Here is a 20,563-nt window from a genome sequence, read left to right on the forward strand (position 1 = left end):
GAAGTGTAAGAAAAAACAGCATGACAAGATTGATGGAACTAGAATACTGAGGAAAAAAAGAGAAAGTTTGGCGAATGTAAGAGGTGTTTTACTAGTCATTCATTCTACAAATAAGCATTGAGCTCCAGCTAAATGCACTCTCTTAAGTTAGTACTTGTTCCCTCTTATTACCTGACTAATGAATTACTCATGGGTGTCAGCCTCTAATGCCATGTTCCCCAGTTACCCACAAACTGAATAAGATGTCCCTCCCATGCGTTCCTATGGCACCCCATATGCCTTCTTGTAACTGGAGGTGAATAATGTAAGGCCCTAGGTTAAAATTTTAATTGAATCTTTACAAACAGCAGTCATTTTAAGCCTTTGTGTAGCCAGGGGAAGAGCCACTAAGAGGTACACGTCTCAGCAATAGGCTACAAGTACCTTATTCTTACAGGCAAATTATTTGAAAATGGAGATAAAGAAATGGAACACTGCTGGACACAGTGGCTCATGCCTATAAGCCCAGCACTCTGGGAGGCTAAGACGGGAGGATCACTTGAGCCCAGAAGTTTGAGACCAGGGCAACATGGTGAAACCACATCTCTACAAAAAAAATACCAAAAAATTAGCTGGATATGGTGGCTTGTGCCTGTAGTGCCAGCTATTTGGGAGGCTGAGGTGGGAGGATCGCTTGAGCCTGGGAGATTGAGGCTGCTGTGAGAGCCAAGATCTTACCACTGTACTCTAGCCTGGGTGACAGAGGGAGACCTTGACTCAAAAACAAAAAGCAAAACAAAACAAACAAATTTGTTTAAGGGGAATTCTACCCAGTGAAATTTGTACGTGATGAGCCTTCATTCTTTAGTTCTCTACTAAAACATTTCTCAAATTCAAGCTCTTGAAATTTCAAGAATATGTATCAGCAAGCATCACTTTGTAGAAGCCCAACTATATGTGCTGGAATCCTGTGCCTCTATTTGGTTATAAGGTGACTGTCCACGGAGGGGCAGTAAAGTGTAATAGTTTAAAATTCAGGTCTTAACTATAATCCCACTGCCTATTTCTTTCTTAAAATATTATAAAAATGACACAAAATTTTAAAATTGTATAGAGAAATTGTGGACTTCCTGAAGGATTTGAAAAATTAGGCAAGCTATGTTAGCCAGTTAATAATTGACACAAAAGCTCTGGTTTGCCATGGTCTATATTGTGGATAGGAAAGTACCATTTTGCCATGCAGGATATATATTTTTAAATATAAGCATACTTATCAATTTTTCTTTTCCTTTTTTTTTTTTTTTTTTTTTTTTTTGAGACATCTCACTCTGTCTCCCAGGCTAGAGTGCAGTGGCACGATCTTGGCTCACTACAACCTCTGCCTCCGGGGTTCAAGCAATTCTCCTGCCTTAGCCTCCCGAGTAGCTGGGATTACAGGTGTGTGCTACCATGCCCAGCTAATTTTTGTATTTTTAGTAGAGACAGGGATTCACCATCGTGGCCAGGCTGGCCTCAAACTCCTGACCTCGTGATCCACCTGCCTTGGACTCCCAAAGTGCTGGGATTACAGGCGTGAGCCTCCGCACCCAGCCACTTATCAGTCTTTCATGCCTTCTGAGTTTTGTATCATACTTAAAAAGATGTTCCTTATTACAAAGTAATTTTGAATTTCCCATATTTTCTTCTAGTACTTTTATTATTTTATTGTTCAGATTTAATTTTTTGATCTGTCTGGAATTTATTTTGGTATAATGTGTAAAGTGTGGTTCCAATTTTATTTTTCTTCCAGATGGTTACCTAGTTGTTCTAACACTATTCACTGAATTCATCATTTCTCCACTGATTTGAAATGCCACCTTCATGATATTCAGAGTTTTTGTATGATATGAAAGACTAATTTTTTTTGGTTCTGATTTGAGTGGAAAGGTCTTCGTGTGCACTTTTTAACTGCCCCAGAGTTTGTTGTTTTAAACATTTTAAAAGTTGTCTCTAACCATCAATATGATACCCAAATAAGATGTTTCTCCTCCCTTCATGAATTTGTCATTACCCAGCTCATTTTAGTTTCTTTAAGTGTACTGCACACAACCTTCAAATATTATGAACATTTCTCTCTCCCAGCTGTCACTACACCAAACTACATATGTTATGTTTCCCTAAATCATCTTGCTGTGCTCTTTGCAGCTCTTCTGTAGACTGTTGATGTCTTCACCTAACGAGTTGCTCAAAAGTTCCCATAATTATTTAGGTGAGGCCTCAGAGTGAAAGCCTTTCATCACTATCCAGTTCCTTCCCCAAATGGGCATTCATTTCCATATAACAGGGACGGCTATGTTTGGGCGAAAATAACAGATTTGGAAGCACAATGGCAGTTATTTGTTGGATCTTGAAACGATCCACCTGTTGGGGGCGGGGGAGCGTCCTACACAAAAATGCCAACTGCTATTGTGGGAATGTTTTGCTATTCCAGCAAAATGATTCAGACAGAAAAAACAAAAAAGGATCGCCCTGTACTAGGTCTTGAACCCAAAGAACTGTTTGCACAGAGATTCATCCAAGATACATCACAGCCTCCACCTCGGCAGCTGCTCTCTCAAATGTTTCCTGACTCTCCTCAAGTCAGTCTCCGCGTGAGGGGAGGAGGAGGACGCTGCCAGCGATGGCGCTGCTGGCACGAAGGCTGGCCTGCGACTTCTATTTAAAAGCTGAACCAAAATATACTTGGCGTCTGTGGTCTATTTAAAACTTCAAGTTAAGACAGAGAAAAAAATTACTCTCCATCCTGAATGGGCCTTGGGTATCTCAATCACAGACAAGAGTGGCAAATGGTGAGAGTCAGAAAGTGGGAAATTAGGAACGCTGAGGGAGCACGGCCAAACTCTGAAGCCAGGCATGAAAACCTGGAGGCGAAAGAGAAGCCATGGGCAGCGGCGGCGGAGGGAAAGGGGCCCGGATTCGACCTTCTAACCCAAGGCTCCATCTGCGACCCTCGCGACCAAGACCTATGGCCAACGTCAGCCACCTCTGCTCAGCGCCCCTCCCCTGACTCAAGGCGTCCTCCTCAGAACCCTCGCCTCAGAGTCCTCTGCCGGACTTGAGCGAGGTGCTCAGCTCGAGGGACGCCCCAGCTCAACGGTCTCCTCCCCTCAAGGCCCCGCTCCTCAGGGCGCTCCCTCCACAGCGCCCCTCCCTCACTCCCTCACCTCAGCGCGCCACGCGCCGGAGGCTTCTCTTCGTTTCCCGCCCCTCAGTCCTCGCCCCGCCCCCTCGTCCTGCTCCCTGCCCCGACTCTCCCCTCGCTACGCCCCCTCCAGGCCACGCCCTCTGGTTCCCCCAACTGTGAGCCCGCTCTTCCCCGCCCCTCCGTCTTCGCCCCGCCCCCCATAGCTCCCTTCCCCGCGTCGCCCACTGTGGGCCCGCCCGCTCCCCGTCCTTCCACCCTCACCCCGCCTCCTCACCCTGCGCCCCGCCCCGGCCCCTTGGTCCTCGCCCCGCCTTCCTCATTTGGCGCCAAACCCTGTGGTCAACGGCGCGCGGGTTTCCAGGCTCCGCGTTCTGGGCCCGAGTTAGAATCCTGTCAGCTGAGGACTGGAAAGGTCGGGCGGGGGCAGAGGGGCTTCACCTTGAAAATCTCGGGGAGACTGTGGGTACGAGGGGGGTAAGTGGCATAAACGGACAGCGTGCGAAGACTGAGCGGACGCTCGTTTTGAGAAGGCGCGCTTCCCTTTCTCGCTCTTTTTTTGGGGTTCCCGGGCTAGTGACTCTGAGCGTTCTGCTCCGACCCCTGGGGAGGAATTTTAGTGACCTTGACGGATTTCCAACCTCCTTATTTTCAATCGAATCGGACCTAAGTCTAGAAGAGCCCGCCTCATCCTGACCAGGGAATCCGGTGTCAGGAAAATGTCCGGCGGCCGCACGGGGTCTGCCCAGGCCTCCTGCTGAGGGAGGCGTCGAGGGCGACCCGACCGCGCTGCTGCCCCCACCAGAGGGGACAGCTGGGTGGTCTTAAACCGGGGGATTGGGGAGCCCTACCTTCAAGCCAACCGTTCGGTCCATCGACGGCTCCTTGAGAGATGGGGGACAATCTTTTCATGTCATCACTGGGAGAAGAAATGAATATGTGTTTTTCTTCGATGGGGACAGTAAATGTGGAATTGGGGTACTCATAGCTAGCCATCTGAAGGACAGTGTCCCCGAAGATCCCATACGAACGGTCTCGGTTGCCTTCCATCCTTTGCGGTTTGAGGTGCTGGGTGGTAGGACCCTGCTCCTGCCTTCGTGTTAATAGTTCGTTCCCTTTATTCTAAGGTCCAACCCCTGACTTTGGTATCAAATGAGGAAATGGAATCGACCAAGAAAAATAATTATTTGTACCGCATTTTATTGTAATAAACACAATCACGCCTTGTGGATTCCTGAGATTTCTCTTTGGGTCTACAATGCTAAAAACTTTAACTGCTTATCAGTCTTACTATAATATTATGATCCACCAATTTTTTTTTTTTTTTTTTTTGAGACTGAGCTTCTCACTGTCGCCCAGGCTGGAGTGCAGTGGCACAATCTCGGCTCACTGCAACCTCCGCCTCCCAGGTTCAAGCGATTCTCCTGCCTCAGCCTCCCAAGTAGGTGGGATTACAGGCTCCCACCAGCATGCCCGGCTAATTTTTTTTGTATTTTTAGTAGAGACGGGGTTTGGCCAGGCTGGTCTCGAACTCCTGACCTTGTGATCTGCCCTTCTTGGCCTTCCAAAGTGCTGGGATTACAGGCAGTGAGCCGCCGCGCCCGGCCCACCATATTTTTAAATCTGAAAAAAAATCATGAAACTAGTAAATACTGTGAAAGAAAGTATAGCTAATGTTCTATGAAACAAGAAGGTAGGTGTTACAGGAGTACCCATTCATAATCAGCAGACAGGAAGGCATTCATCATAGATGAGAAAAATAAAATCCATTTATTGAGGACAAAGTTGGAGGTGCCAGGGAGGACACAAGGAAGAATGATATAATGTCAAGGTTCTTAGAGTTTTGTTGTTAAACAAGAAAGGTTAAAAGCAATAAGCAATTTTAAATAACATTTCAAGGCAGTAATAAAGTCATGATTAGCTGTGCAATGGAAACCAGATGATAAATGATCACTACTGGGGAAAGAGAAGAAACTAATCACCCCCCAATTTGCCCCTCAGGCACCTGTGTGCATGTGGGGACGTGCACACACACACATGCACGCACACACACACAAGAAATAATGCCACATGCCTCGCAGAAAGAAGATAGACTGGCCTAGTCTTTCCAAGTTAAATGCTTCTCTTATTGTCCTTCTAGTCCTTGGTGACTTTGAAATGAAATCAGAGGCCCCTGGACAAAGAACTACTTCTTACATAATATTTCTTATTTTCCCAGAAGTGATTATTTTTCTGTTGCTCACCTTTCAACATGAAGGAGGATCAAGTTGTGGCGGAAGAACCAAGATTACAAGATGAAGAGGTATGACTAGAATGTTGAAAGATACATAGATATTCGGTCATTCCACAAAAATCAAGTTCCTTCTCTTTTAGCTACTATTTTTAGAAACTGAAAGTAGAAATAACACATAGTTATATATTGCAAATATGCAACAACTTGTTTGGCAAGGATGCTAAGATTAGCTACTTAGCAACTGGTATGAAAGTATTTTAATAACTTAACAGCTGGTATGGCCATACTGGTACCTGTATACACTGGTACCGAATAGCAGCCTGGTCCTAGAGGAAGGAGTTTAGGATCTGGAGGGGAAGAGGGTTGAGAAAACATATTTAAAATAGGTCAAATGTTGCTCCAGTCCTTTGGGTAAAGGTTTCAAAATTTTAGGGAGGACATGACAAAGGTAACTGGCTTCCCAGCCTTTTCAATGTTGGTGCTTCTTCTAAGTATGTGTTTGAAAAACAGTATTGATCCTTCCTCAATCTCTAGAGAAGTGGAATTTGAGGCATTTTGGAGTGACTCATAGTATTGAATTACCTCTTTAAAAGATGTGAAATAACTGGATATGAAGAATCAAAGCTTCGTTTTTTTCTGTTTCATCTCCTTTAGGAATCTTTGTTTCAAGATATTGACCTGTTACAAAAACATGGAATTGTAAGTAGTTTTTCAATGCTGTGTTAAATTATCTGATTCAGGATTTCTCAGCATCAACCTTACAGACATTTGGGCCTGGATAATTCTTTGTTGCAAGGGGCCGTCCTGTACATTGTAGGGTGTTTGCAACATCCTTGGCCTCTACTTGCTCACTGCATGCCAGTAGCACCCCTGCAGCTGTGACAATCAAAATGTCTCCAGACATTATCAAGTGTACCCAGAGGACAAAATTAAGTTCTATACGTCAGATGACTGGAATAAATGATGTTGGCAGAAATCCAGCCTTTGAATAATGAACTGGGTGGATTTCAACAGCAATCAGTTGATAGAAATGTGCTGACATTATCTGTTGTAGCCCTCACATTTAATCTCTTTCAGTGGTTTTAGAAAATAGAAGCAAGAGAAAATCCTGGTCCTTTGGTGATGTAGTTATTTGCATTCTTCAGGGGCAGAAGAAAAAAAAAAGTCTTTAAAAATTTAAAAGAACATGTTGGTAATGAAGTTCTGTAGAAGGAAGGAGCTGAACTGAGGGGGTGAATGTGTGATAAATTTGTTAGCTTTTCCACCAACAGACTTTTCTTTTGAATTCCTTGTTACATTGCCATGGTCTCACTAACATTCGTGGGAAATCAGGGCGCAGTCAGAACATTTGGCAGCCTGCTGAGTATGTTCTACTCAGATATTTCCAGAACATTTGGCTACATGGTGGGTGGGTTCCACCTGGCAGCTTGTATAAAATTGGCATCATGGTGGAAGGAGATGGACACAGAAACACATGACATAGTATGGGAGCCTTTCAGGCTGGCATCTTAGCAATCTGCTGTGCCCATTCTTTAATTTACAGAACGTGGCTGACATTAAGAAACTGAAATCAGTAGGAATCTGTACCATCAAAGGTATACAGATGACAACAAGAAGAGCTCTATGCAATGTCAAAGGACTCTCAGAAGCCAAAGTAGACAAGATTAAAGAGGCAGCGAACAAATTAATTGTAAGCAAAATCCATTCTTTGCTGTTTTTGCTTAGAAGGGCCTTGTGAATCTTTATAGGCTTTCTCATGAAAACTAGAAATTATTGTGGGAACTGAGTTCCTGTAGATCACAATATGTTATACTCCCAATGTTAACTTTTTATCAATTCAGTTTCAAAGCAAGAGCAATTGATTTCTGAAAGATGAAGGTAGGGATTAAGAGACCTGGAACACTAATGAAGGTAATTATTTTTGCCAAAACTTTTTTGTCTCCCTATATATTGCTTTTTCTAGCTGTCTCTGCCTTTCCTTTCTCCTTTTTTTTTTTTTTTTTTTTTTGAGACAGAGTCTTGCTCTGTCGCCAGGCCTGAGTGCAGTGGCGTGATCTCGGCTCACTGCAACCTCCACCTCTGGGGTTCAAGCAATTCTCCTGCCTCAGCCTCGTGAGTAGCTGGGACTACAGGCACACACCACCACGCCCAGCTAATTTTTGTATTTTTAGTAGAGACGAGGTTTTACCATGTTGGCCAAGATGGTCTCAATCTCCTGACCTCGTGATCTGCCTGCCCCGGCCTCCCAAAGTGCTGGGGATTACAGGCGTAAGCCACCGTGCTTGGCCTTTATTTTTATTTTTTACCTTCCTCCTCCTCAATTTTGTCTTGTCTCCTCAAAGATCACACCTATGGCTGTTGTGAAGCACTCAGTACCAAAGAAGCTGCTCTCTCCTGGTATAGGAGATTGATATCTAGCCAATTGATAAGAGAGCATTGGGTTAGAAAAAGACCAATGGTGGTTGGGTCTACATATGTGCAGTTGAGATAGATATGAATGTGCTCACTGAAGCAGCTGAGCTAAGCTAACCCATACTGATGTAGGGCAGGTGAGCCCCCAAATTGGGGCTTAACCTGGGAGGGTTCTTGGCTTTGCTCAAAGGTGAGCCAGTGGTGTTGGACAGCCCAGTACAGCACAGCAGAGATACTGCTCCTTGCAGAGCAGGGCTACCACATAGGCAGTGTGCCCAGAAGTAGCAGCTCAGAGGCAGTTTTGCCATTATAGTTATACCCACTTTTAATTACATGCAAATTAAGGGGCAGTTTATGCATAAATTTCTAGGAAAAGAGTGGTAATTTCTGGGCCATTGGGTCATTGCCATGGAAAGGGGCAGTAACTTCCAGGTGTTGCCATAGCAATGGTAAACTGACATGGCACATTGGTGGGCATGTCTTATGGAAAGCTGCTTCTGCCCTGGACCCTGTTTTAGCTAGTTCTCAATTCGGTCTGGTGTCTGAGCCCCACCTCTGGAGTCAAATCCCACCTCCTACCTTACTACTTTCTAGCAGGGCTCACTGGCTGTGAGGGGCCTTTGCAACTGCCAGGCTACCAGACAAAAGCATATATACCTTTGACCCAAGCTTTTACGTAGAGCTTTTGGGAACCACTAGAGGTACCAGCTCTTGAAATAGGAAAGCAAAGAAAGATAGTCACTAAGTCTTCCTCTTCATTTAATAGCAGGCCTCTCCATTTCTCTATTGGTATATGAGGGTCTCATTCCCAGCAAGTCTGAGAAGCTCTCTTCACCAACAGCCATTTGGTTTCCTTCTTCAGAGGCGGTCAAGGCAGGAGAGTGATGCAACTGGCAGTGTGATCCTGAACTTGGAGAGGACCCTACTGAACTGAATTACTCTGAACCCAGCTCAGTTGCTCTAGCTTCTGAGTACACTCAGGCAGTGTATCCACAAGTGAATTCCACAACTACCAGGGTGTTTAAGAAAGCCCTGGAGCAGTACCCAGGGTTTGGGAAACTGCTCTATGACATTAGAGTTATTTTCTTTGGAAATTAAATCTTACTACCAAAGAAAAGAACCTCTCTCCTTCTCAAGCACCCACTACTGCACCAAGAATCTTCTCCTTTCTTAGCTTAAACTATTTATCCTTTTTTATTTTTATTTTTTAAGAGAAGGGATTGGGCCAGGTAGAGTGGCTTACGCCTGTAATCCCAGCACTTTGGGAGGCCGAGGCAGGCGGATCATGAGGTCAGGAGTTCAAGACTAACATAGTGGTCAACATAGTGAAACCCTATCTCTACTGAAAATACAAAAATTAGTCGGGAAACATAGTGAAACCCCGTCTCTCCTAAAAGTGCAAAAATTAGCCGGGCATGATGGCAGTTGCCTGTAGTCCCAGCTACTTGGGAGGCTGAGACAGGAGAATTGCTTGAAACCGAGAGGCAGAGGTTGCAGTGAGCCAAGATTGTACCACTACACTCCAGCCTGAGCGACACAGTGAGACTCTGTCCCAAAAAGAAAAAAAAAAAGAGAGAGAGAGAGAGAACGGTATCTCACTATGTTGCCCAGTCTGGGCTTGAACTCCTGGGTTCAAGTGAACCTCCTGCCTCTGCTTCTGAAGTACATGGGACTACAGGAATATGCCACTGTGCCCAGCTTTATTTATTCATTTATTCATTTATTTTTGAGACAAGGTCTCACTGTGTCACCCAGGCTGGAGTACAGTTTTTCTATTACAGTTCACTGAGGCCTTGACCTCCCAGGCTCAAGCGATCCTCCCACGTCAGCCTCCTGAGTAGTTGGGACTACAGGCACATGCTACCATGTCCAGCTAATTTTTTAAAATTTTTGTGGAGATGGGGTCTTGCTATGTTGCCCGGGCTGGTCTTGAACTGCTGGCCTCAAGCAGTTCCCGCCTCAGTGTCTCATAGTGCTGGGATTACAGGTGTGAACCACTGCACCCAGTTGTTTATTTTTAGAGATAGAGAAAGAGATTGAGAGAGAGAGACAGAAAGAGAGAGAGGAGAGAAAGGAAGGAAGTTAATTTCATAGTACAGTGGTTCTAAACATTGATGTGTATCAGAATCACCTGGTGTGGCTAATAAAGAAAACAGAAGCCCAGACTTGGCTCACTGAAGTAGGATAGGACCTGGGCTTGGCTGTCCCTATTCTCCTAGTTCTCCAAAGTTTGAGAACCACAGTCATGGTATAAAACAACCAAGAGGGACACCCATTAGACTACATTGGGACCTATTTTCACTAGTCCTCCACTGCATCAGCTGTACCTTTTTAATCAGTCAATAGGTAGTATATCTACCGTGTGAAAAATGTTGTCTCAAGAATAACGAAAACTGGAATTTCTGTGCCCCTTGAAACTTCTACAGCTGGAAAAAAATGATTCTGTTGAATGAAAAAAAAAAGTGAATTGTTAGTAAAATACCCTCTACTTTATATCTCATTTGGCTGGGCATGGTGGCTCATGCCTGTAATCCCAGCACTTTAGGAGGCCAAGGCGGGTGGATCACCTGAGGTCAGGAGTTTGAGACCGTCCTGGCCAACATTGTGAAACCCCATCTCTACTAAAAATACAAAAAATTAGCCAGGCATGGTGGCAAGTGCCTGTAATCCCAGCTACTTGGGAGGCTGAGGCAGGAGAATCACTTGAACCTGGGAGGTGGTGGTTGTAGTGAGCTGAGATCGCACCATTGCACTCCAGCCTGGGCAACAAGAGTGAAACTCCATCTCAAAATATATATATATATATAATTTAAGGGCGGGTGCGGTGGCTCACGCCTGTAATCCCAGCACTTTGGGAGGCTCAGGCGGGTGGATCACCTGAGGTCAGGAGTTTGAGACCAGCCTGGCCAACATGGTGAAACCCTGGCTCTACTAAAAATATAAAAATTAACTGGGTGTGGTGGCGGGTGCCTGTAATCTCAGCTACTTGGGAGGCTGAGGCAGGAGAATTGCTTGAACCTGGGAGGCAGAGATTGCAGTGATCCAAGACAGTGCCACTGCACTCCAGCCTGGGCAATAGAGCGAGACTCAGTCCCCCCCCAAAAAAAGAAAAAAAAAAAAAATATATATATATATATATAAAATTTAATTTTCACAGCTACTCTTTGAAGAAACACTGTTATATCTGTTTGACCCAAAAGAGGAAGCTGAAGTACAGCAAGATTAAGTAGTTTACTCCATATCATACAACTAATAACTATTAGAGACATGATTTGAACCTAGAAAGGGCAGCTCTAAAGCCTGTGTTCCTAACCATAATCTTGTACTGCCTTCAAGGACAAGTGAACTGCAGCTTATACCAAATGATATCTTAATAATTGAGTATATCATTTTGGGCAACATTTGAAAATAAAACCACCATCTTTAAACCCTTTTTGAACATTTCGTTTTATCTTTCTGTAGGAACCAGGATTCTTGACTGCATTTGAGTATAGTGAAAAGAGGAAAATGGTTTTCCGTATCACCACCGGGAGCCAGGAATTTGAGTGTGTATCTTACATTTTTTATAACCACTAAGCATAGTCTTTGGAATACCATGTTTCTTTTCCTCTTTCTGGTTATTTCTACTATAAGTAGTAGAAGTAGCTTCTTCATTTGAAGTTTGGGTGTGTGTGTGTGTGTGTTTTTTCTAAATGCTATCAAAAAATTCCAGACTGCTTGGAGGAGCAAGATTAAATGTCTTACAAGAAATTCAGACCCAAAATCTAGTTTCTGAATCAGCCAATATTAATCTCAAACCACTTTTAAAAATCAGTTTAACTTTTCATTTACTTTCCTTCTCCATTGATGAAGGAGGTTTCATTGCAAATTTTGATTTTACTCAAAAAGCAGTTGTTAGATTAAATATTTCAGAAATAATGCAGAGTTATTTTTGCTCTTCTGCAGAAGTTTTAACATCCCTTTTTATTTACTGTTTTATGATTCCCAAGACATATCATCATCTTCTCAATGCAAGTTTACTAAAATGTGGGGTTTTTCTCCCTCCCTTACTAGAAAGAATTAGCGTTTCATATGTTACAGCAGTGCCCAAGAGCAATTAGAACAAAAGCAGTATTTCCTCTAAGTATTCGTCAAAACCCTGGACTCACAAGATACATTAAGAAAAAAAGGATTTCATAGTCAAATATACCTCCACTTGAATATCTGATTGATAGCTCAGACTTCACAGGTCCAAAAATCAAACTTCTGACCTTTGCCCCAAATCTGCTTCTCCCAAAGCCTCCCTCATCTTAGATCTATCCCTTTCCTGATCCTCTGACCTAAAACCTGGGTGTTATTCTTGACATCTTTTTTCTCTCACACATCCTAACTCTAACCCATTAACAAATCATGTCTGTTCTACTTTCAAAATATATTTAGTCAGAACAAACCTCTCAGTTTCCTCAACAAATAAATTACAAGGAGGAAAAAAGAGATGGAGTCAGGGAGAAAACCTATAGATTAAAGAGATTTAAAAGACATATCACCTGGCCGGGTGCAGTTGGTGACACCTGTAATCCCAGCACCTTGGGAGGCCAAGGTTGGAGGTGGGGAGGGGATCTCTTGAGATCATCCTAGCAACAAAGTGAGACCTTGTCTCTACAAAAAAAAAAAAAAAAAAAAGTGCACACCTGTAATTCTAGCTACTCAGGAGTCTTAGATGGAAGGCTTGCTTGAGCCCAGGAGGTAGAGGTTGAGGCTCTAGTAAGCCATGATCTTGCCAGTGCACTCTAGCCTGGGTGATGCACAGAGAAACCTTGTCTGGAAAAAAAAAAATTAAGGAATTACTAAATTTTTAAGTGTGATAGGGGGAATATGGTTGTTAAAGATGAGAGTCTTCATCTCTTAGGGATACATACTGAAATATTTATAAAGAAATGATATGTTACTTAGTATATGCTTAAAATAATATGGGAAGGGAGGTAAATGGTTAGCGGTCTATATGAAAAAAGATTTACCCTGAGTTCATAGTTGACAATTGTTGAAGCTGAGTGATAGACGTGATGGTTCATTATATTATTTTTGTCTACATTTGTTTATGCTTAATATTTTCTATAATAAAAGATTAATATATAATATATATTATTTTATGTGTATATGTGTGTGTGTACACAGAGAGAGTGAGAATATAATTCAACTATTTCTTACCACCTCTACTGTTACCTCACTGGACTAAACTACCACCTATTAATACCTCCCCTGGATTATTATAATAACCTCTAATTAACCTCCCTCCTTGAGACCTTGCCCCTACTGTTTTTTTTAATTCACAAAAGAGCCAGAATGGTCATTTTAAAACATAGGTTAGGCTGGAGTGCAGTGGCTCATAACACCCTAATGATTCCCCATCTCACTCAGAAAAAACGCCGAAGTCCTCTCCAATCTCTAATATTTCACTTTTTTAGTTTTCTACGTACCAGCCATAGTGACCTCTTTGCTATTCCCAGAACATGTCAGATACATTCCTGCATCAGGGCCTTTGCACTTTGTGTTGCCTCTGCCTACCATACTCTTTCCTCTTAGATCTACATGGCTTGCTGTCATCTCTTTCAGGTCTTTGCAAAAATGTCCACGTCTGAATGAGAACTTCTCTGATCACTTTATTTGACAATATAACCTCCTCACTTTCATACTCTGTCTTCCTTATCCCCTTCCTGGCCTTATTTTTATCCATACCATTTAATAACATCTGACGTACCACATATTTTACATATTTGTGTTTATTTTTTATTTTTTATTTAATTATTTTTTTTGAGATGGAGTCTTGCTCTGTCACCCAGGCTGGAGTGCAGTGGCGCAATCTCAGCTCACTGCAACCTCTGCTGCCCAGGTTCAAGCGATTCTCCTGCCTCAGCCTCCTGAGTAGCTGAGATTACAGGTGCCCACCACCATGCCCGGCCAATTTTTGTAGTTTTAGTAGAGACAGGGTTTCAGCATCTTGGCCAGGCTCGTCTTAAACTCCTGATCCCGTGATCCACCCGCTTCAGCTTCCTGAAGTGCTGGGATTACAGGTGTGAGCTAACGGCGCCTGGCCTATTCGTGTTTATTATCTCATCTCCCACTAGATTGTAAACTTCGTGAGAGAAAAAATTTCTGTCTCTTTTGTTCTCTACTTTATCCCAAGTGCACAAAACAGTCTCTGGGATAAACTAGGTGTGCAATAAATATTTGTTGAATGACTAAATGAATGAATAAACAAATAGTGAATAAGTTTGAGAAGTACTGTATACTATATATTCTTCTTGAAGATTCACAGTGCACACTAGCCTGTGAAATCCTGCAGTGATACAAAACAGCTGTTTGGGCAGGGCACGATGGCCCACGCCTGTAATCTCAGCACTTCAGGAGGCCAAGATGGGCAAATCATCTTAGGTCAGGAGTTCTAGACTAGCCTGGCCAACATGGTGAAACCCTGTCTCTACTAAAAATACAAAAAAAAATGGCCGGGCGCAGTGGCTCACACCTTTAATCCCAGCAGTTTGGGAGGCCGAGGCGGGTGGATCACCTGAGGTCAGGAGTTCGAGACCAGCCTGATCAACATGGAGAAACCCCGTCTCTACTAAAAATACAAAAAATGAGCCAGGCATGGTGGTGCATGCCTGTAATCCCAGCTGCTCGGGAGGCTAAGGCAGGAGAATCGCTTGAAACCAGGAGGCAGAGGTTGTGGTGAGCCAAGACTGCACCATTGCACTCTAGTCTGGGCAACAAGAGCGAAACTCTGTCTCAAAAAAAAAAAAAAAAAAAAATGAAAATTAGCCAAGCGTGGTGGCATGTGCCTATGGTTGCAGCTACTCGGGAGGCTGAGGCAGGAAAATCTCTTGAACCCGGGAGAAGGAGATTGTAGTGAGCCAAGATCATGCCACTGCACTCCAGCCTGGGCAATAGAGTGAGACTCAGTCTCAAAAAGAAAACATCTGTTTAACCCAGCATCGTCCCAGACTTTTAAAATCACAGACCCTTTTTTCTTTTTTTTTTTTTTTTTTTTTTTTTTGAGACGGAGTCTCGCTCTGTCGCCCAGGCTGGAGTGCAGTGGCCGGATCTCAGCTCACTGCAAGCTCCGCCTCCCGGGTTTACGCCATTCTCCTTCCTCAGCCTCCCGAGTAGCTAGGACTACAGGCGCCCGCCACCTCGCCCGGCTAGCTTTTTGTATTTTTTTAGTAGAGACGGGGTTTCACCGTGTTAGCCAGGATGGTCTCGATCTCCTGACCTCATGATCCGCCCGTCTCGGCCTCCCAAAGTGCTGAGATTACAGGCTTGAGCCACCACGCCCGGCCAGACCCTTTTTTCAAGTAAAGTTAAGGAATAGTCTTGGGGAAATCCTACCCCTAGGCAAATTGGTCAAAATGAGGTTGATCAACAAAACACTTGGTTCAAATGACAACTTGATTTTCTCTAGCCACTCTACCACATGGTGGTCTAAGAACCACTGGGCTAAAGAAATAATTACTGTCATTGTGAGTTTTCTGGTGCCCTTGATGTTTGCTCTTGAGAACAGAAAAGATCATTCAGGAGCTAGGTTTTTTTGGTTCTATGTTTGTTTTTGAGACAGAGTCTTGCTCTGTCGCCCAGGCTGGAGTGCAGTGGTGTGATCGTGGCTCACTGCAACCTCTGCCTCCCGGGTTCAAGCGATTCTTCTGCCTCAGCCTCCTGAGTAGCTGGGACTACAGGCGTGTGCCACCACACCCGGCTAATTTTTGTATTTTTAGTAGAGACGGAGTTTCACCATGTTGGCCAGGCAGGCCTGGAACTCCTGACCCAGATGATCCACCCACCTTGGCCTCCCAAACTACTGGGATTACAGGTATAAGCCACCAGGCCCAGCCAGGAGCTAGGTTTTTTAAAATTAATACTTAATTAATTAAAATATTACACATTTTTCCTTAAGCTTTAAGTCCCTTTATAAATCTATCACATTTTAAGGGAGCTTTTATAACAAGATTACCTAAATTATCTTAGACATTTTAATTATGTTCATACATTTAGTGTATTGTATTTTCTCTAAGAACTTTATTTGTCAGCCAGGTGTGGTTGCTCATGCCTGTAATCCCAGCACTTTGGGAGGCTGAGGCAGGTGGATCACAAGGTCAGGAGTTCAAGACCAGCCTGTCCAAGATGGCAAAACCCCATCTCTACTAAAAATACAAAAATCAGCCGGGCGTGGTGGTGGGTGCCTGTAATCTCAGCTATTCGGGAGGCTGATGCAGAGAATTGCTTGAACCCAGGAGGCAGAGGTTGCAGTGAGCCAAGATTGCGCCACTGCACTCCAGCCTGGGCCACAGAGCGAGACTATGTCTCAAAAGAAAAAAGGAAAAAAAGAAGAACTTTGTCTAATTATTATTATTTTTTTTTTTCTGAGGCGGAGTCTCGCTCTGTCACCCAGCCTGGAGTGCAGTGGCCAGATCTCAGCTCACTGCAAGCTCCGCCTCCCGGGTTCACGCCATTCTCCTGCCTCAGCCTCCCGAGTAGCTGGGACTACAGGTGCTCGCCACCTCGCCCAGCTAGTTTTTTGTATTTTTTTTTTTTAGTAGAGACGGGGTTTCATCGGGTTAGCCAGGATGGTCTTGATCTCCTGACCTCGTGATCCGCCCGTCTCGGCCTCCCAAAGTGCTGGGATTACAGGCTTGAGCCACCACGCCCGGCACTTTGTCTAATTATTAACAGCCAAATCTTCCCAATTACCTAAATATCTTTTGTAACTCAAATAAATTTAGAAGTATAGTGAGTTGTAGGCACCGTTAAATGTTCAAATACTGTTTGTAAAATTAGTTATCCACTTGAAAATTGCAGGAATGTACCATTGAATCAGTCAGAGGCCAATCCATTACAAAAAGGTCAAATTATCTTAAATGTTAAAAGGTCTCAAATAGCAAATATGCACAGGTTATTACCAAATTTATTTATTTATTTATATTTTATTTTATTTTTTGAGACAAGGTCTCACTCTGTTACCCAGGCTAAAATGCAGTGGCTCCATCACGACTCACTGCAGCCTTGACCTCTCTGGACTCAGTGAGGTCTCCCACTTCAGTTTCCTGAGTAGCTGGGACTGCAAGCGCAGGCCACCATGCCTGGCTAATTTTTGTATTTTTTGTAGAGACTGGATTTCGCCATGTTATCCAGGCTGGTCTTGAACTCCCAGGCTCAAGAGATCCACCTGCCTCGGCCTCCCAAAGTGCTGAGATTACAGACATGAGCCACCATGCCCATATTGCCAAATTTAATATGAAAATAGTAATCTGTGGGTTTGATTTGTGTCTCTATTTTTAAATCTCCCTATATTTAAAAAACACTATTTCATTTTTTTTTTTTTTTTTTTTTTGAGACGGAGTCTTGCTCTGTTGCCCGGGCTGGAGTGCAGTGGCCGGATCTCAGCTCACTGCAAGCTCCGCCTCCCGGGTTTACGCCATTCTCCTGCCTCAGGCTCCCGAGTAGCTGGGACTACAGATGCCCGCCACCTCGCCCGGCTAGTTTTTTGTATTTTTTAGTGGAGACGGGGTTTCACCGGGTTAGCCAGGATGGTCTCGATCTCCTGACCTCGCGATCCGCCCGTCTCGGCCTCCCAAAGTGCTGGGATTACAGGCTTGAGCCACCGCGCCCGGCAAAAAACACTATTTCTATACTTAATTCTAATTTTTCCTGAGTCTCAAAAAGGAAACAATTGTATTGTCCCAAATAATTTGGGGTATCCTCACAGGTAAATTTTGGGGTTACCTTTTCAGCTGATTGAGATTACTTATCAACAAGAAATTTTGTCTGGGATTTTCCAGAGCTTTTCCATAGCTTTCCAGGATAATTTTTCTCAATAGTTGCTAGCCCCACCACCATGGCACATGTTTACCTAGGTAATAAACCTGCGCATCTGGCACATGTACCCCTGAATTTAAAATAAAAGTTGAAGAAAAAAAAATAGTTGCTGGGCCTGTGAGATCTCCAAGTGTATTCCCTCCAAATGGGTTGATTGCTTAGCCCATGTCCTTTAGATTTAAGTTGTGCAGGTCACTATCTAGATTTTTCTTTTCCTCACTGAAGTCTGCAGCCCTCACTAAATTTGTGGATAACTTCCAACATTGTTTAAATTTACATTTAAATTGCTCTCTTAAACTATGTAAATATAAATCTATTGGATTATCTATATATCTTAAATTTCTGTCTGACCTGTGATCATATCCCAAAAAGTCATGCTAATAGAAACTACGTACAAGGTTTTTAAAGTGCCCCCACCAGGTCATAGCACAATTAACACAATTGATATGTGTTGCATTTAATGAATGAATGTGATCATGACTTAAATTTAGGCCTTTTCATATTCAGAACTTTAAATGCACTACAACATTGGGTTACCAATTAAATATATGCTGTCAAAATCTGACAGTTATTCTTCTAACTGCTAGCATTACCTACAATATCTTTGAACATTTACTATTCTGACAAGTTCTCCATAAAATTTGGTTTATGTGAGATAACCTGACCATAATGACAATCACTGGATTTTCCTAATATCTGTTTTTCATATGTTTTCCAGTATATTAAAAATTGAAGCTGGGCATGATGGCTCATGTCTATAATCCCAGTACTTTGGAAGGCCAAGGTGGGCAGATCTCTTGAGCCTCAGGAGTTTGAGACCAGCCTGGGCAACATAGCAAGACCCCAGCCATACAAAAAATAAAAAATTAGCCCTGTATCAGGCTACAGAACAAGATCTTGTCTCAAAAAAAGAAAAAGAAAAAACATTGAAAATTCAATTGACTTTAGAAACATAGTTACAGCACAATATTAAATACCCAATTAATAACTAAGATGAGCCAGACATGGTGGCTTATGCCTGTAATCCCAGCACTTTGGGAGGCCAAGGCAGGCGGATCACCTGAGGTCAGGAGTTCGAGACCAACCTGGCCAATATGGTGAAACCCGTTTCTACTAAAAATACAAAAATTAGCCGGGCGTGGTGGCAGGTACCTGTAATCCCAGCTACTTGTAAGGCTGAGGCAGGAGAATCTCTTGAACCTGGTAGGCGGAGGCTGCAGTGAGCCAAGATCATGCCACTGCACTCGAGCCTTGGTGACAGAGCAAGACTCTGTCTCAAAAAATAATAGTAATAATAAATAATAATAACTAAGATGATCTGTAACTCAATTCGATTCTAAAGACTAGTAAGACACAAGGCCTTGCTAACACATTTACTATTTTTTAATTATTATTTTTTAAGCCTACAGCATGCAGTATTCCCAGGCCCCATTCACTATTGAAATAAGAACAATAGGGTTTATCATTTGTTTCGCTGATCCACTTGCCCATACACAATAGAACCTGTGATCTGAGCAAGTGGCATGCTATTTGTTCAGCCAAGAATTGCTGTTCATGTTCTGTAGATAGATAGGTAGATGATAGAATAGATAGATAGATAGATAGATAGATAGATAGATAGATAGATAGGAAGGATACTAATGATATGAATACTTTCTCCTCCCTTAATATTTCTATTTCTGTTCCTGTTACTAATGCTTTCTTTCTATTTCCAGTAAGTTACTAGGAGGTGGAATTGAAAGCATGGCAATTACAGAAGCTTTTGGAGGTAGGTAGAACCATAATATTTTGTTAAATGAAATTTTTTACACACACACACATCTATGTGTATACATACACATATAATTAAGTAAACAACCAATAATAAATTGTAACTATTTTGGAAATTATAAAATCTCAATTATCATAATATGAGATCATTCTGTACTGCAACGAAAATATATACCAACCTTAACAGATGGTTCTTTTTTTTTTTTTTTTTTTTTTGAGACGGAGTCTCGCTCTGTCGCCCAGGCTGGAGTGCAGTGGCCGGATCTCAGCTCACTGCAAGCTCCGCCTCCCGGGTTCACGCCATTCTCCTGCCTCAGCCTCCCGAGTAGCTGGGACTACAGGCGCCCGCCAGGTCGCCCGGCTAGTTTTTTTTTTTTTGTATTTTTTTAGTAGAGACGGGGTTTCACCATGTTAGCCAGGATGGTCTTGATCTCCTGACCTCGTGATCCGCCCGTCTCGGCCTCCCAAAGTGCTGGGATTACAGGCTTGAGCCACCGCGCCCGGCCAACAGATGGTTCTTATCGACACTTTTCATCTTTTGTGATTCCTATAGAAGACAATAGATTTTTTTTTTTTTTGAGATGGAGTCTCGCTCTGTCGCCCAGGCCCAGGCTGGAGTACAGTGGTGTGATCTTGGCTCACTGCAAGCTCCGCCTCCCGGGTTCACGCCATTCTCCTGCCTTAGCCTCCCGAGTAGCTGGGACTACAGGTGCCCACCACCACACCTGGTTGATTTTTTTGTGTTTTTAGTAGAGATGGGGTTTCACTGTGTTAGTCAGGATGGTCTTGATCTCCTGACCTCGTGATCCACCCGCCTTGGCCTCCCAAAGTGCTGGGATTACAGGCGTGCGCCACTGAGCCGATAATAGATTTTTTTCACTTATTTGTTCAAAAGGTAATTGAATAGTGAGGCTGATTTCATTTATAGGCAATAATGTTCCATGAACATAGAGACTAGATTCTCTCTTCCCTGATTATATCCTCTATTTTTTAAAAAAAAAGTAATAGATACAGGGTCTCGTTATGTTGCCCAAGATGCTCTTGAACTCCTGGACTCAAGCATTCCTCCCACCTTGAACTCCCAAAGTACTGGGATTACAGGCGTGAGCCACTGCACCTATCCTATCATCTATTTTTTTTTTTTT

At 43.3% G+C, this 20,563-nt stretch overlaps 1 protein-coding gene across 2 annotated transcripts in view; it reads left to right on the forward strand.

Moving 5' to 3' along the window:
* The first annotated feature begins 3,585 nt into the window (after positions 1 to 3,585).
* Positions 3,586 to 20,563, forward strand: part of DMC1 (DNA meiotic recombinase 1) — a 52,968-nt gene continuing 35,990 nt past the window's right edge. The window contains exons 1-6 of one of the 2 annotated variants that reach the window (XM_030915453.1): positions 3,586 to 3,637; positions 5,379 to 5,462; positions 6,048 to 6,092; positions 6,937 to 7,083; positions 11,268 to 11,350; positions 19,364 to 19,416. In XM_030915453.1, coding sequence (XP_030771313.1) covers positions 5,412 to 5,462; positions 6,048 to 6,092; positions 6,937 to 7,083; positions 11,268 to 11,350; positions 19,364 to 19,416 — 379 coding nt within the window. In that variant the 5' untranslated portion in view covers positions 3,586 to 3,637; positions 5,379 to 5,411. Of the gene's footprint in view, positions 3,638 to 5,262; positions 5,463 to 6,047; positions 6,093 to 6,936; positions 7,084 to 11,267; positions 11,351 to 19,363; positions 19,417 to 20,563 lie in introns of those variants that run through there. The other variant, XM_010389243.2, reaches the window with a different exon arrangement.

The sequence above is a fragment of the Rhinopithecus roxellana genome, chromosome 13, assembly GCF_007565055.1.
Source record: "Rhinopithecus roxellana isolate Shanxi Qingling chromosome 13, ASM756505v1, whole genome shotgun sequence".
In the NCBI taxonomy this organism is placed as follows: domain Eukaryota; kingdom Metazoa; phylum Chordata; class Mammalia; order Primates; family Cercopithecidae; genus Rhinopithecus; species Rhinopithecus roxellana.